Source organism: Emydura macquarii, unplaced genomic scaffold (assembly GCF_026122565.2).
Source record: "Emydura macquarii macquarii isolate MOO-44397 ecotype Brisbane River unplaced genomic scaffold, CSIRO-AGI_Emac_v2 contig_719, whole genome shotgun sequence".
Taxonomy (NCBI): Eukaryota; Metazoa; Chordata; order Testudines; family Chelidae; genus Emydura; species Emydura macquarii.
Window position 1 is genome coordinate 5,040,250 of NW_027130856.1, and position 17,771 is coordinate 5,058,020.

Consider the following 17,771-nt stretch of genomic DNA (forward strand, 5'->3'; position numbering starts at 1 on the left):
ATATGATGACAATTTATAATATCATCCCTATAAAGGTTAAGGGTGGGATTCTCAAAAGCGCTTGAAGGAATTAAATGCCTAACGGAGTTGGGTGGTAACTCACTTAAGTGCTTTTGAAAATCCTTCCCAAACTGCTTAACTTTTGTGTAACAGAATTTTGAATAGATTTGTGTAATGGGTGGTTGCCTTTGCATAAAAAGAAGAATCAGGATTGTATGTGTACAAGTGAATGTTTTTAAAGAAAACAATTATACCCTGTTTGAACTATAACTAACTGTAACTCATAGTTTTTGCAAAAGTAAGGTCAAGGTTACTTTGTCTTTTTAAATTGATACTTAGAGTTCAGTCTGAAGAGAGAACTGCTACATTAAATTTTCTGAAAGGTAATTCTGTAACATATTTGGAGTTAAGCTTTTTGATTACAGACTATGATGCCTTAAATATCTGCATAAGTACATCAAAGTATGATGTGAAGGGAAGAAAAAATGCTGGTTTCAGAAATGAAAGCAGTAATTTAACCATAACAGTGTAGTTGAAGGCAGTTCATTATCATCTGATTATTGTGCCCACTGTGTGTGTCTTGGTTCATGTGAGTAACAATTCATTCATCATGCTGTAGATGCTGAGCAAACTGTATTAATTAACAAGTTGTTCCTGTTGTCTTAAGTTGCTGTTTAATCATGCAGTTGTCTACAATTATTGCTTAGCTTTCTTGTTGTCTGATGCATGATTGATTTATTGTGGAATTTTAGGGATTGCAGGTAATTTCATTTATCCGGTCTTTGCCGTGTTGTGGCTGTTCCTGTAGTCATTTGCCTTGTGTTGGTTCTAGGGAAGCTGCTCGAGAATGTCGCAGAAAGAAGAAGGAGTATGTCAAATGTCTTGAAAATCGTGTGGCTGTGCTTGAAAACCAAAACAAGACTCTGATTGAGGAACTCAAGGCCCTCAAAGATCTTTATTGCCATAAAGCAGAATAACTGTCTTTGACTTGGACCTTGTTTACTATGAACTTTAATCAAGTCATGAGATGAAGCAATTCTACAGATTGCCATGTGAACTTGAGGAAGGGACATTTGTGACCCTTGTGAATGCAGTTTTGCTTAGCATTTTCAGACTGATTTGGGAAATTGTTCCAAAATTTGGAATGCTGTCATGGTCTCCATACTATACTGAGCTTTCTTCAATCTGCATTTCCTAACAGCATGCAAATGGCTTTTTTGTTTGCACTCTTTACTTCTGCTTTTTGCAGGGAAGCTGCTAAAGAATGTCGACGTCGGAAGAAAGAATACATAAAATGTCTGGAGAGTCGTGTTGCAGTGCTAGAAGTTCAGAACAAGAAACTTATAGAGGAGCTTGAAACTCTAAAAGACATTTGCTCTTCCAAAACAGATTAGTAGAAATATTTATTATGCTGTGAACTGATTACAACATGTCCAGATGCTTTTGAAGACAATACCGAGCCAATAATAATTACGACTTTTTCTTTGTGTCATTTATCTTATACTCCAATCCCTAACATTCCTGAAATACTTTTCTGCATTTTGTAGATTCTTAGCTGTAGCTTCATTTTTTTTGAAAGGAGACAAATGTTAAAGTGTGTGTAACATGGTTAAAAATGCAACATTTATAAGAGCTGTTCCATTGCCATATATTTGCATTTACTACTTTTTATGTGTTATTGATAGTGTCCTACACACACAAAAGTATTTTACAGGTGTTTTAAAGTCAATCATCAAAGATAATGCATCCAGTAATACAACAAAATTAAACTACCCAAAGTATCTCAGGAAAAAGTTTATATAAAGTACGTTATGATTATATATATGTAGTAGAATATTAGCCTATAAATGAATTTATGGCCTATTTTTATTAGTTGCTTTGCAAAGAAAGTATTGTATTGCTGTCACTGAGTGCCATGGTTGAAGATAGTTTTTAATAGAACCATGTTGTTTAACCTTTGTAGCGTTTGTTGTTCATTTAAACATCTGGCACTTTTGAGATGTTTTTAAACTGATGATACGATATGAAATACCTTGGAGAAGTTATAAGTATAAACTTTATATTACACAAGCAAGCTTCTCAACATTATAAGTATTTTAAATACCTGGATGAAGTTCCAATATCTGTTAGATGGCTCCTTGATCCTTATAAGTCAAGCATTATAAAAAATATCTGATGTATTAGAGGATTATGTATCAGAATTGACTTTGCATCCTGAATGCTAACTGATCGAGATTCTGAACAGGACCAAGCTGTTAACTATAGCGAGGGCTGAGATGCAGGATCTTTTCTGGCCTCTCTGTGAGATGTCAAAAGGAACTGAAGATTTTTTTGTCAGGGAGGCTCTCCAATCAACATTAGCTCTCTGCTGATTTATGGTGTTCCACAATGTCCTTTAAGTGAGACCTGAATGTATTTAAAAATAAATCCATTCTAAACTAGTTGAAATTTCTGATAAACTCAACTTTCCATTGGGCCTTGGTGGAAAAAAATACTTAAATTATTACATATTTATATATATGATTATTTTATAAAATGGAGAATATTGTGGGATTGATCTAATTTGTCAGTGGTAGGTCCAAATTGTGAGTATAGATCTTTGGACATATCAGTAGTAACTGGTCACCCACAATGCTTAACTTATAAAAAGGCAGGAAAGAAATATTTCATTCCTGTTCAATTTGTTTTACTGAAAACAGAAGGTGAAATCCTGCCCTCATTAAAGTAAATGACAAAACTCCCATTGACTTCAGTGGGATCAGGATTTCATCCAAGGACTGAAAGTAGGTAGACCTGAACTATTTCTGACTCTGATTCACTGCTTGGCTTGGGCCAAGTCACTTAGGGTATGTCTACACAGGGATAAAAGACCCGTGGCATGGCTGCAGCTGGCCCGGATCAGCTGACTCAGTCTCACGGAGCTCGGGCTACCAGGCTAAATATTCAGTCTCGGATTGGAGCCCAAGCTCTGGAACTCTCCCCTGTTGCTGGGTCCCAGAGCTCAAGGTCCAGCCCGAATCCGAATGTCTACACAGCGATTTTTCAACCCTGCAGCCTAAGCCCTGCAAGCCTGAGTCACCTGACCCGGGCCACCTGTGGGGTTTTTATCCCCGTGTAGACATACCCTTAGAGCCAGATTTTCATAGGTATTTGAAATCAGTGGGAGTTAGGCATTTAACCTGCTTAGGTGCTTTTGAAAATCCCATTAGGAGTCTGTCTGCATCTTTAGATGCCTAAATACCTTTGAAAATCTGGCCCTTCAGGTCAAATTTTCAAAACCGCTTCAGTGACTTGTCAGTCTATCTTCCATTTTCAAAAGTGATTTAGGAGAGAAGTCCCATTGAGAGACATCAGGACAGACATCCCTGCTTGGCCATTCAATTGGCTGACCCACAATGCAGTCCCCTATGTCAGCTGTAAGTAGTGCCGAGAGTCTTATGCTGGCCATCTGCACCAGGGCTCAATTTCATTCACTGTGAGCAGTTCAAATACTGCTCTCCCCAACCTGTTCAGAAATTAGGTGGGAAGACATTTGTGCATATGGCAGATGGTGCCATCTCCAGTATAAACTTTTCCCATTTTCTTTTCTATGCATGATGATGGGTCCCATTATTTAACACTCTCTGTCTCTACTCCTTCTCCCCGTGCAATCTTAAATCAAGAGTAGCCATCAGGAACTTGGTGGTTTTGCTCAATGCCCACAGCACTGCTTCCTCAGAAGGCTCTGGGGAATTCTCCCCTTCATTGTGGGACCTCCCAAACACACAGATACAAAACTAGCAAACAGGCCAGACTAGTCATCCACGTCATTTTATAATCTTGGATGAAGTATTTGTGCAACCAGACCAGCTAGACTTCAGAGAATGGGATACCCCTGTCAGAGACAGCAGAGGACTTAATTCTCAGGGCCTTCATTTCTTTGAGTTTAGAAGCCAGTGTTGAGCAACCACAAGGTTGTGTTTTTGGGAGAAGAAATTTCAATTCCACTGTATCTTCCCAGTGCACAGTGCTATAATAAAAATATATATATATCAGGAATGGGCTCGGCAAAACTGATACTTAAAAGTCCTTGAAATCCAAATATCTAGTTTTGTCTCAATAGGAGGACTGACATTTTTATATTCCTAAATTTCCCCCATCTTAAACAACGTCTATGTTCTAGTGTAGCCATGATCTCCAAGTCACTTAGCCCCAGATTCCATGTCCTTTCCAGTGGACCTGGCTCTCAGAAGGGCCATACTCAGCAACATGCTTCAGTCTTAATATGTACAGTCCTCCCTGCTGATCTGGAGCAAGCCTTTGAGCTGGTAACAGACTATGTAGGAAATGACTAAAGTAGTAGGCTTCCTGGCAGATGACTTAAGTTCACTTTCTTTTTCTATGATAATATATTTTACGGTGCTTGCATAACATCTGCAGTTAAGATGGTTATAAAATTACAAATGTTGTGCACAAAGCATAAACTGATCAGTGCTGGATCTGGAAGAGCTCCCTCCCTGTACTGTATACTATTGCAAAATTAAGTGCATTATGTGGTTATGCCTGTCTTTGAAGCATCTAGTGTTGGCTACTGTTGGAAACTGGACCAAATGAATCCCATGTCTGTTCCAAGCCTGTACAGCTTGTATTATGGGCGCACCTTTGTTCAAGATTCTAAAAGACACAAGATTCTAAAAGACACATAACTGAAAGAGATTAGAAAAATGGAGAAACTTCCTGTGACCTATTAAACTCTCAATAATTCATATTGATATAGCACAGAATTAATGTTAGGAGAGAATTACAAAAATACGAGTCCTGTATTTTTAAAGACAGAATGAGCCAATTTCAGATTAACAGCTCTGACTGGGACAATTAACATGCAAATATATGGTTGCTAAGAGAGAACAAAGATCCTATAACCCTTAGAGAAGGGAAATGTTTATTTGAAATAAGATTCAAGGATGGGGCTGGGAGATAACTATTATGTATATGCTTCTACAGAAGGAATCTGTGTTGTCAAGGTGATAAAGAAAAAACAGGAACCACCGACTATTCAAAAGAGCAAATCTAAACCTGAATGGATTCAGGACGCATACAGTGAATGTTTCATAAGAAACTGTCATATACTTCTCCAAGATTACATTTATGTAAATGTATTTGTGGAGGAGGTCACAGGGGGACTGATCAAGATACAACTGAGGCATCCCAGAAGCACAAAGCAGGAAGGAAGGAATTATATGAGACACCTAAGACCAGAGGCAGAGTCTCTAACATGCTCCCTGGTCAAAGAGTTAGAGTGAAAGGGACAAGATGGACACTCCTGAGTAAAGTAAAAAATTAGTTATTCTCTGTAATGATGTGGATTGGATCTATTTGAATAGTTTTTGCAGAGAGTAAGACTATTAATTCATGTTATGAGTACCATTTTATTTTAATCTGCCTTTCTCTTTCTACTCTTAATAAATTTTACGTTATTGCACTGCCTGTAGCTTTAGATTATTGTTTGGGAATTTCATGCTGCCTGTCTTGGTGACATGAAAAAAAGTCTTATTCAAGGAAGTGTCAGTATGGATCGCACTGTAGGTGTGCCTATGCCTGGACATTTTTGAGTAAGTTATGCAAGTGCACTGTGCCTCCTCATGCTCCTGTGTGAGTGCATAAGCAAAGCGACCATGACCCTCTCTCAGTTCCCTCTTACCATCCATAGCAGCAAGACAGAACCTGGACAATGTCAAACCTGCTAATTCGATCTTGTGCAAACTTTCTGAAGTTCTCAAAAGCTCCTTTGATTACCTTCATCTTTGATGGCTGTGATCATATTGACCCATCTTGGTTATCAACAGCTAGACCTGCTTGTACAGGCTCCCCTATACTGACATACTCCCTATATGGATCCTTGCCCTGCACAGGACTCCTTAATATGGCAGTTTTGAAACCCACAGGCTTCAAGCCCTGTTCCTTTTGCAATCATTCTAGGAATTCCTTGTGCAGATTGCCAAAATTCTGGAGCTAGAGATAGCAGATATCAGAAAAATCCCATAAGCTATTCAATGTCCTGACAGCTTCTGGTCCAGCCAGGATCACTCTCCCTGTAAGGAGACTCCTGGACCTAACCAAAGCTTTGTGGCTGACATCTGCCATGGAAACACCTGCAAAATGGGTTGAGAACGGATACCAATTACCACCATTGGGTTTTGAAAACTTCTATACCCACCCCATCCCAGACTCTTTAATTTTTGGCAGTACAGGAAATCAAATTTGAGCAAGTGTGTCCTCAAAGACCTGAAACAACTCAACCTATCTGGGAGAAAGTCATACTCCTGTGCCTGCCTACTGCTGCATGCTGCCAACTGCCAGCCCTTATTGTCTAAGGGTGACACCCCTCCTTGCAAAGCTCCCACAAGATGGCAGAAAGGAGCTAAGGGACATAATAAAGGAAGATCAACTAGTGGCCAAGATGGCACTACAAGCTGTAATGAGAATACCTCTAACAGAGTGGTGAGGTCTGTGGTCACCACAGTGACGATGTGTAGAGCAGCAGGGCTGCAAGCATCGTATTCCAAAGAAGGTACAAACCACAACTGAAGACCTGCCCTTTGAGGACATGGAGCTACTTAGCAGGAAGGCAGATAGTGCTCTGCACTTATTAGAAGACTCAAATCACTTTATAATCTCTTGGGATTTGCATCCCAACACTGTAACACAAGCTGTAGCACTCGTAGGCTCAGTTGAGGCCACAGACATCATCCTACAAGCACAAGTATCCTGAATACCAGACCAAGAAAAGATCAAGGTACATTAGAGGACACTGACCTTCACCTTGAGCCAACACACCTATCAGTGGAATTCACCGGCAAATTTGACAGCATAGTTGGGAGCCAATTCAGATCCAATCTAATAAGCTTTACCTTTGGAAGCTGCCTTGCCCAATTCTGCTGGGCATGATCTTCCCTTACATCAAACAGATGGGTGTTAAGGATCATCACCCATGGCTAACCCATCCATTTTCACTCTTTACCCTCCACCTATCCCCCTTTCTTGTCCTCCTTCAGTGACCCTTCTCATGAGAGCCTACTACAATCAGAAGTGACCTCCTTGCTTCATCTGGGAGCTGGAGAGGAAGTACTGAAAGAGTTCAGGAGAGGCATCTTGTCCCAGTGTTCCCTGATGCTGAAGAAAGGGTGTCTTTGTCTTATCCTAGACCTGAGAAGACAACAAATATGCTGTCTCAGGTTCAGGATGGTAATGCTTGCCTTTATCATCCTGTCTCTCCAAGTTTAAGACTGGTTCATGGCTCTCAACTTGAAGGAGACATATTTTCATATCCCAATCCATCTGGTTTACAGGAAGTACCTACAGCAAACAGTGGAGCCCAACCATCACCAGCATAGAGTTCTGTCCTTTGGACTCTCCATCACATCAGGAGTATTCATGAAATGCCTGGCTGTAGCTGCAGTGTATTTAGGGAGATAGAGAATCCATATCTACTTGTATCTGAGCAATTGGCTGATCAGAGACAAGTCCCAGCAGAAGAATGGGATCCTTGGATTACATACTTTTCCTGTTGTCCCAATTAGGATTCCTTATGAGCTACAGAAATTGTCCCTTGTCCCATAACAGATGATAGGGTTGAAATAATGGGAGTTTTTCATTTGCTCTCTCCCAGTACCAAAAGAAAGAGGAAGGGCTGATGAAAAATCAAGACCCTGAGACTGACAATCCCCAGGGCCAGTGGGACCAAAGAGCTGAGCTGGAGGCAGAACAGCAGCAGCACTGAGGTCGAGTGGAGATGGAGCAGTCCAGACCCAAGTACAGTGAGCATTTGGGATGAGTGATGGGGGACCCTGTACAACGATGGCCCAGTTCAGGGAGATGCCACAGACAAGAGGTCTTGCAGGCTGGACTTGAAGGGGGATCGTAACCCCAATGGGAGGGCTGATGCTGGGAAGAAGGGTCCTGTCACCTAGAGCCTGAAGGCATGTGTCCACCACTAGAGCAAGTATCTGACCCACGGAATCACTGCAGCACAGCCAGGACCTGGAAAGGAGGCCTGGGACATGTGAGGAACAGACTCTGAACTTTCCTTATGTTCCAGAGACTGTTGTTTGTGGTTTCCCTGTGCCCACAGAGTGCTGCTTGTTTCCTTTTTTTCCCCTTATTTTTTGATTAGTAGTTGTTTAATAAATTGTATTTGCTTTCAACTATAGGTAATGCTCAGTGGGTCAGGGAAGCGTCTGGTGCAAAGAGAGTACCCTGGAGTAGGGACACCCCAGACCCGATTCTAATTGACCATGACATAGGGTGACCAGATAGCAAGTGTGAAAAATCGAGACAGGAGGTGAGGAGTAATAGGCGCCTATATAAGAAAAAGCTCTGAATATTGGGACATCTGGTCACCTTACCACCACAAGACTTGGGGATCGAGCCTGCCAGGAATGCTTGGCCCAGCTTTGTGGGGGTTAAGAGGACTCTGCCACATGGGAGAGTGAAAGGAGAGTCCTCAAGGTCAGACAGACCTCCGAGTAAGGGAACTGGAGCGAGGACTCAGATCTTTTCACTAGTCAATTCCACTGGAATAGTGTATAAGTCAGGAAACTTCCCATAATAGCGGGACCATTCCCCCATTTACACCTACTTGTCAGAGGACAGATTCAGGCCTCGTCTACACTGGCGACTTAGGTCGACTTAAAGTCACTGAAGTTGACCTAATTACACCTGCGTCTACACTGGCACCACTCTTAATTCGAATTAAGGTGCCTGTAAAATCGACTTAATAAGACCACCTCTGCAAGTGGCGTAGCACCTAATTTGAATTTGTTAAGTCGATTTAGTGTTATTGTAGATGCAACGGAACTTAATTCAAATTAATTGACCTCCGGAATGTATCCTACAATGCCCCGTTTTGACTGCTCTGGACAGTCATGCTGTGCTGCTCAGTGGTCACGTTAGCAGGAAAAGTCCCCGCCCCTCAAGCCCCAGGAAGATTTCAATTTTCATTTCCTGTGCTGCTAGCATGGAGAGAGCTTTGTCACTGTTCTCCGCATGGCTATTGCAAAGCCCAAACACGCTCCAGCATGGAGTCGACCAGAGGTCTTAGACCTCATCGGGCTGTGGGGCGAGGAGTCCATTCTGGCTCAGCTCAGAGCCAGCAAAAGGAATCTGGACATTTATGGGAAGATATCCCAGGGCATGCCGGAGAAGGGACACCAGAGGGACGCTCAGCAGTGCCGCATGAAGATTAAGGAGCTGCACCAGTCATATCAGAAAGCCAGGGAAGCTAACAGCCACTCTGGCTCCTCACCCAAAAAATACAGGTTCTATGATGAGGTGCACGCAATTCTCCATGGGGATCCCCCCAAGGTGCCTCCCCAAAACATCGATACCTCCGCTAGGTCACAGTCCTTGATCAACAATGAAGACTCCGTGGATGAGGAGGAGAAGAAAGCTGAGGAGATCAGGGTGCAGGAAAGCGGGGTATCCGTTCTCCCCGAAAGTCAGGACTTATTCCTGACCCCTGAGCAGTCCATCAGCACACAGGACAGCACAAATGATCCTGGGGAGAAGGCACATCTGGTGAGTTTTCTTTCTTATTAGCATTTCTGTCCTTGTACATTGGGGGGGAGGGGGAAGTACGAAGGGGATCTCAGACATTTCGTTGACTGTACTGTGTGGTTACCCAGGGATAATTTTTTGTATGTGATGAGAAATGCTACGTTTATCATCAGTTGATATCTCATGGAAAATTTAATGTATGTAATCTGTTATCCCCAGAAAAAACTTTTCAGGGGAAGGCTGCCTTGTTCCTCCCTCCATGATAGGATTCTTCTCTGCAATCAAGGTAGCCAGCATCATGGCTTCATGTGTTTTAAGCATAGCCTCTCCCTCCCCCCGACCATGCCGTCCGCAGTTCCTGTCTGTAAAGGTTTAAAATACAAGCAGAGAGAGTGAATCGTGCTATATTGTATCAAGGGAATCATTTGCAGCATTTTAATGGTAACATTGTGTATGTTGTTTCTCTGTAATCATTTGCTAAATTTTTTCAGGGGATCATTATCTAAATTGTTACATTTGTTTAATTTTCTTCACTATGCAAACTGTGGCTACCTTGTTACTTTTCTTTCATTCTGTAGATACCTAGGCACTGGACCCACCCTTAAGAAATGCTGCAGACAGACTGTCTCAGATTAGGGAGAGGGAAAAAAAAAGCAGATATGACATGTTTGCGGAGCTCATGAATGCCTCAGCAGCCGCAGAGACAGAGTACAGAGTGTGGAGGCTGACCTTGTCACAGAACATGGACAGGGACAGGGAGAGTCGGCAAGAAATGATGGAGCATGATCGCAGTACCATGCAGGAAATGCTGCGAATCATGCAGGACCAGGCAGACATGCTCCAGTGGCTTGTGGTGCTTCAGGAGGAGCAGAGGCAGGACAGAGTCCCACTGCAACCCCTCCATAATGATCCTCAACTGAGGGCTTTGCCGCCCTCCCCCGCCCCCAAGAGGTCTTGGAGGAGATTGTCCAAGATGCAGTACGTGCTCTCCTCCACCCCGGTGGAGGTGAGCATAAAGCAGCGGTGGCCACGCTGATAGCTGGCCAGCAAGCTACCACCCAACCCCTTGATACAGTGAATGGACACTCCCCCCCTTCCTGCATGACTTGAATGTTCAGAAATAAAGTTTTGCATCATTTCAACATGTTTCTTTATTGAATCTTATCTTGTTTAGGAGGGATTTGGTGGGCACAGATATTGTTTTTGGGGGAGGGGGGAGTACACCAAAGGCAAACAACATACAGGAACAGAAATCAGTCCTGTATCTCATTGCAGAACCTGGTTTTCAAAGCTTCCCTAATGCAAAGTGCGCCACGGTTAGCTCTCAGCCTATTGCTGGCATCTGGCTGCTCATAATTGGCGGCCAGTCTTTCTGCCTCCACAGCCCAACTCTGGGGGAACCGCTCACCCTTTGCTTCACACACATTATGAAGAACACAGCACACAGATATCACAGAAGGGAGGTTCGTCTCAGTCATGTCCAGCCTAGTGAGGAGACTCCTCCATCTGCCCTTTAAACGTCCAAAGGCACATTCGACAACCATTCTGCAACTGCTTAACCTCTTATTAAAACACTCCTTGTCGCTGTTAAGGTGACCAGTGTACGGCTTCATTAACCAAGGGAGCAAGAGATAAGCAGGATCCCCCAGGTTCACTATGGGCATTTCCACACCCCCAATCTGAATTTTTTGGTTGGGGAAGAAAGTTCCCGCCTGCATCTTAGAGAACAGCCCTGAGTTACGAAATACACGATCGTCATGCACCTTCTCAGACCACCCCACATAGATGTTGGTGAAATGACCACTGTGATCCACAAGCTCCTGCAGGACCATGGAAAAGTACCCCTTGCGGTTTATATACTCGGTCGCTAGGTGTGCAGGCACTAAGATGGGCATGTGCGTCCCATCAACTGCCCCCCCACAGTTTGGGAAGCCCATCGTGGCAAACCCCTCCACTATGTCCTGTACATTTCCCAAAGTCACTAGCCCTTGTAGCAGAAGTCTATTTATGGCACTGAACACTTGATTCATGGTTATGCCCCCTGTAGATTTACCGATTCCGAATTGATTCCCAATCGAGCGGTAACAGTGGGGGTTGCCAGCTTCCAGAGAGCGATGGCGACTCTCTTCTCCACCGTCATAGCTTGTCTCAACTGAGTGTTCATGCGTTTCAAGGACGGTGCCAGCTCCGAGCACAGTTCCAGGAAAGTTGTCTTTTGCATCCGAAAGTTTTGCAGCCACTGATCATCATCCCACAGCTGCTAATGATGCAGTCCCACTAGTCTGTGCTTGTTTCCCTGCACCAGAACCTGTGCTCCATGGACTGCAGATGACTCGTTACAGCCTGCAGCAACTGAGAATTGTTCTGCTCGATGTCTTCTAGCAGGACAGTCTTGGTGGCATTGCTGTTGTCTCTGCTTTGGCTTCTTGCTCTATTTAAAAAATAATAAGCCGTGATGTATTTGTCACGCTCACAATTATAGTGCAGAGTTGAGCTGGCTCCATGTCTCTGCAGCATTGGCGATCGCGGGGAGTAAAAAAAAAAAGGTGCAAAAACACTTTTCCTGTTTGTTTGGGCAGGAGGGAAGCAGAGTTGCATCCTGGGACGAAGACACTCGTCCCAACAGCCACCGTGGCTAGTTGCACTGTGGGATAGCTACCCATATTGCACTGCTTTCTAATTCGAATTAAGGCTGGTCAGTGTGAATGCAAGAGACCAGCGCGAACACCGTAGTGTGTACACTCTGCTACGATTTCTAAAAATCGCCTGCTGACAGTCTCGGCAGTGTAGACATAGCCTCAGTCTCTCCCATTGCTAGTCAATGACCTGAGTCAAATTCAATGACAGTGTGTATGTGTCTGGGGCTGTTAGGCCATATGTTGCCATGCATGTATATGATGCCACTTCCCAGACTTCACCATCGCCCCTTACACCCATGGCTGAGGTCCCTGTACACCCTGTCGAGACACTGTATAGACAAAAAGGTGACAGTCCCGCCCCAAGTCTTATGAGAACTAACTAGGTGGGTGGCCCCACTGAATGTACCAAAAGAAGTCCCTTTCTCTGTTCCTTCCCCAATTGTGACACTTATCACAGATGCTTCAGGGATGGAGTTCGGGTGCCTACATGAACCTCCTGCAGATGCATAGGGAAAATGACCTCAGGACTGTAGAGATATGTTTGTAGAAGATTGTGATTTAGAGACACTCCCTGGCATGGGACACAGTTGTGTGAATTGGGAGATATGCCCTATATCAGATCTAACACAGCTGCTCCCAGCTGCACAATTGGGAATCACTCTTGTCTGTGTTATTAAAGTTTTATTCCTTACTCATTCAATAGTTTATTCTTTAATGAACCCTCAAGTTTGTTACATGATGTCAGAAGTGGTGAATGAGTTTGGAAACTAGAAGGATTTGAAGGAAAACTGCGTTTGCAACTGAAAGCACAGACAAAGGACAGTGCCTTGCAAACAAAGGACAGTTCCTTGAAGCCTTCAGCAAGTAAGTAAAGCACAACTCTAAGAATGGATGTTTTACAACCTCCTTCCACTCTGCAAATGTCAGGCAATGTTGCAGAGATGTGCCCTATATCAGATATAACATGGCTGCTCCCAGTTACACACCTGGGAATCACTCCTGTCTGTGTTATTAAAGTTCTGTTCTTTACTCATTCAATAGTTTATTTAATGAACCCTCAAGATCGTTACAATGATGACCTAAGATTACACAGGAATCTCTTGGAGTTGAGGGCCATCAGACTAGTCTGCATAGCATTCCTGACTGTTCAGCACAACTTGAGGGTGCAGATCCTGACAGAGAACACGTCAGTGATGCACTATATAAATAAACAGGAAGGCATCTGATCATCCCCTCTCTGTCAGGAAGCCATCAGATGATGGATGAAGTGCCAACAACACAGATTAAACCCACTGGCTCTACAGTTTCCAGGGGTCAGCAACAACCTGGAAGACTTCTTAAGCAGGCATGCAGTGTCTAACCACAAGCACTTATTGAAGGAGTCTATCATAGACCTCATATTGTGTCACCAATTTCCCTGATCCCCAGAATACTATCCAAGATCAGGGGACAAGGGTACAGTCATCCTGATAGCCCTTTATTGGCCAAGCCAGTTTTGGATGTCAGACCTGGCCTGCCAGATATAATATCCCAGAATCACAATCAGATCTTGCACTTGTACCCTCAACCATTACGACTGCTGGCTTGGATGTTGGCTGGTTGAGCAGTACAGACAGAGACTGCTCTGTACAGGTTCAAAAGATTCCCATGCAAAGCAGAAAATCCTCTATCAAGAAGACTTACTTCTCGAAGTGGAAAAAATTTTCATATGGGCAGCTTCAAATTGTTTGGATCCAGTTAGGGAACCGATACCAAAGATCCCAGCATTCTGCTCCTGAAACAGGTGAGACTGGCATTCAGTTCTCAAAGTCCACTTGGCATTAATCACTGTTTGACTCATTCAAATGATGCTCCTAAATCCCACCATCTTGAAACTACCAGACGCTTTGAATTGCAAGGGGACAGAGGGAGGCTCACAGCAACCCCCTATGCTTTATGCCCTTGCATGGGAGCATGAGGTGGTACAGGGTGTGTGCACAGCCCCAACGGACACCACTATGCAAAAATGTCCAGTCTCACACTGATGAGGCTTATGTGCATTTTCAGTGGGATCCACACGTCTCCAAGAACCACACTTGCTGAAAAGTAAGTAATGTTCTTTCAACCTCTAAGAAAAAGTAGGGAAGGAAGTATGTCTGAAGACTTCCCTGCTTGGGATTCGCAGGCAAAGGGGCATGGATGAAAGGGTCCTTTCCCATGAGGAGTGTCGCATTCAGGTCTACAGGTCTCCATAGGCATGGGAATGTCAGGTGACCACAGACATAGATAGAAACCAAATTTAAAGGTGTGAGGTGACACTTTTAACTTAAGTCTCCAAAGTGAGACACTGAACTCGATATTTTTCTTGGGGCTATGCAATAGCCTGGAAAAAATTCTCAATGACTGGTGTAGGTGTAACACTACTTAAGCCTTGTCTATACTACATAGTTTTGTCGATAAAAGTCAGCTTTCGTCACCAGAACAGTGGAGCTATACATGCTGAAGAGATCCTCTCGATGATATAACTCACTTGCTATACGGACAAAATAAAACCATCTTGACAAGCGGCATAGAGCTTTTTACAACATAGTTGGAGCGATGCAGCATCAGTGTAGACACCGCTCTTGCTTATTTCACCCTGACTGGCCTCCAGGAGGTGTCCTACAATGCCAGTCATGACCGCTCTGTTCAACAGTTTGACCTCTGCTGTCCTGAAGGTACGCAGGTATGCGCTCCTCCCCCATTTAAAGACCTGGGAATATTTGAAATTCCTCTTCCTGTTTGCTCGGCGTGCACAGTTCACATAGCATCTTCTCAACTGACCATGACAACATTACACACTAGGTGCTCTTCCACATGGAGCACACTAGAGTTGTTGGATCTGCTGAGTATATAGCGAGAGGAGGCTGTGCAGTTGCAGTTTTGCACTAGCTGTAGGAATTTCAATACTTACGGGCTGATTGCAAGTGGCATGCACAAGAAGGGGCATGACAGGGACACTCAGTCTCGTGCTAAAATCAAGGAGCTGAGGCAGGGGTACTAGAAGGCATGGGAGGTCAATGATCGCTCTGGTGTGACCAAAGACTGTGCTTCTATAGGGAGCAGCATGCCATCCTCAGCGGTGACCCACCTCCATTGCCAAGAGCCCCGTGGATACTTTGGGGGGACTGGAGTCAGTGGCCAGCGGACTCAACCCAGACAAGGAAGTGGTGTATGAGGAAGTGGAGATGGAGGGCAATGTGGAACACGCTGGAGGGTTGTCCGGTGGCGTGGCAAGTCAGGACCTCTTTTCCACTCTGGAGGCATCTAGCCAATCCCAGCATGCCAGCTCTGGATGCAGAAGAGGGGAACTTTGGTAAGTGCTCATCGCTTTGATATTGCACAGTGAGAGTAGATTGAGCTCTCATGTGCTTTGTTACATGGTAAAGGAGGGATAAGGGACAGAAATTAAGAACAGAGTCTGTCCATCTACGCAGTGGGGCCACGGCGGAAAAGTTTGTTAATGTACATGGGAATGTCCTGGGAATCCTCCATGGAGATCTCTAGGAAAGTTTCCTGTAGATATTCTGCAGTCCTCTCCCCCTCCCCTGCTGTAGGAAACTTGGCCATGCCAACCAGCAATTATTTCTGCAGGGGCCAGAGTGGCACACAGGCGAGCAGCATTCAGAGCTGGCCTGAATCTACACGCATGTTAGGAGATGCACCCTTGTATACTGGGTTACATCCCTAGGAGTGAGATATTGGGTTCAATTGTCCTAGCCTGTGGAAAAGGGCACCAATATTCAGAATATGCTCCCTAGCCACTTATAGTAACCCCCTTCACAAACCACTCTTTGTCCTTTCTTGCCCACTCTCCCTTGCCCATCCCCCCCGCAAACTCGCCATATGTGGGACTCGTGCTGACCTATGTGCTGGCCAAGGGACAATGAGAAGTAGGTGTGTGTAACTTTTGTGATTGATGGCTGTGAGAGCACTCAAAATACAGTCTCTTCATTGTTTTACTATACCTTCTGCAAATGTGCTCTTGAAGATTCACTCCTCCATACTGGTGGAGTGCCTCTGACAGGTAAGGCACAGACCTAGGAGGATATGTTTCGCGAAGTACTGCAGTCAACAGATACAGCACAAAACTAAGCACAAAATAAGAGCACGAAATAAGAGCATGGAGGGAGACAATCAATGAGAGATTCAGGCTGGGTAGCTGGGAAAGGACACAGTGGCAGCAGTGAATGATAAAGCTCCTGGAAGGCCAGATTGAGATGTTGAAGTTCCTCATTAACCTTCAATTTGAGCATATCCAATCCAAACTGCCCCTCCAGCCACTACAGACCACTACAGAACAGTTCCCTAAACTCCCCTACTGCATTCCTCGTGTGTTCCTGGTTCCTCACAGTACCCAGTGCACTCCATGCCTAGGAACTGATTTCCCAAAAAAAGGTGTGAGAGCCCTAACTGTGAGACTGTTCTTCTTTGTCATGTCCCCAGTTTGACCAAAAGTTTGTGTTTGATCCTGTTATTAAACTTGAGTCTCTGAAATTAAATGAGTCTTTGTTTGTGAAATACATACATACCTCGCTCAGTGCTAACACTGAAACACAGTGGCTATAGGTAGGAATATTTGCTCCTTGCAATTAACACTCAGGAAGCAAGCACTACAGGGATAATTCAAGGTGGCAAATAAACAGTGCCTGGCCCAAACCATCACATATAGACACATTACTGGGAATAATTGTCAAAATGCTCCTTCAAAGCTTCTCTGATTCAAATAGCCTTGCACTGCAGCCCTCTAATTGCACAAAATCAGCAACCAGCCGATCAGCCTCATCAGTCTACACCTGGGGAAACTTTTCCCCCTTCGATTCCCTAATACGGAGGGAGCAGCAGGCTGCAATGACTATGGGAATATTTTCCTCATTGAGGTCTAACTAGCCAAAAAGACAGAGCCAGTGCCCTTTTAATTGGCCAAAGGCACATTCAGAAGTCATTCAGCACCTGCTGAGCCTGTTGTTGAAGTGCTTCTTGCTGATGTCCAGATTCCCAGTGTAAGGCTTCAAGAGCCATTGGAGCAAGGGGTAACTGGGGTCTCCAAAGATCACTATGGGCATTTCTACATCCCCCACTGCAATCTTCTGGTCTGGAAAGAAAGTCCCAGTGTGCAGTTTTCTATATAGTCCAGTGCTCCAAAAGATGCATGCATCATGCACCTTCCCTGACCACCCCACACTGATGTCAGTGAAATGACCCTGGAGAGCTACCAGCGCCTGCAAGACCATGGAGAAGTAGCCTTTTCAGTTGATATGCTCCATTGCAAGATGGTCTAGGGCTGAAGTTGGGATATGCATTCCATCTATCGCTTCACCACAGTTGAGGAATTCCATTGCCTCAAAGCCATCAGTTATTTCCTGTACATTACCAAGAGTCACAGTCTTTCATAGCAAGAGGTGATTAATGGCCCTGCACATGTGCCTCACTGCAACCCCCATGGTTGACTTTCCAACTCCAAATTGATTCACGATTGACTGATAGCAGTCCGGAGTTGCCAGCTTCCACATAGCGATAGCCACTTGCTTTTTCATAGTGAAGGCAGCTCTCAGTCTTGTATTCTTGTGCTGCAGTGCT

At 44.3% G+C, this 17,771-nt stretch overlaps 1 protein-coding gene across 10 annotated transcripts in view; it reads left to right on the forward strand.

Moving 5' to 3' along the window:
- Positions 1-10,612, forward strand: part of CREM (cAMP responsive element modulator) — a 66,918-nt gene extending 56,306 nt beyond the window's left edge. For 6 of the 10 annotated variants that reach the window (XM_067542647.1, XM_067542638.1, XM_067542644.1 and 3 more), the window contains one exon: positions 833-1,391. In XM_067542647.1, the coding sequence (XP_067398748.1) occupies positions 833-977 (145 nt within the window). In that variant the 3' untranslated portion in view covers positions 978-1,391. Of the gene's footprint in view, positions 1-832; positions 5,462-10,112 lie in introns of those variants that run through there. The other 4 variants (XM_067542648.1, XM_067542640.1, XM_067542643.1 and 1 more) reach the window with 2 other exon arrangements.
- Positions 10,613-17,771: the final 7,159 nt, after the last annotated feature.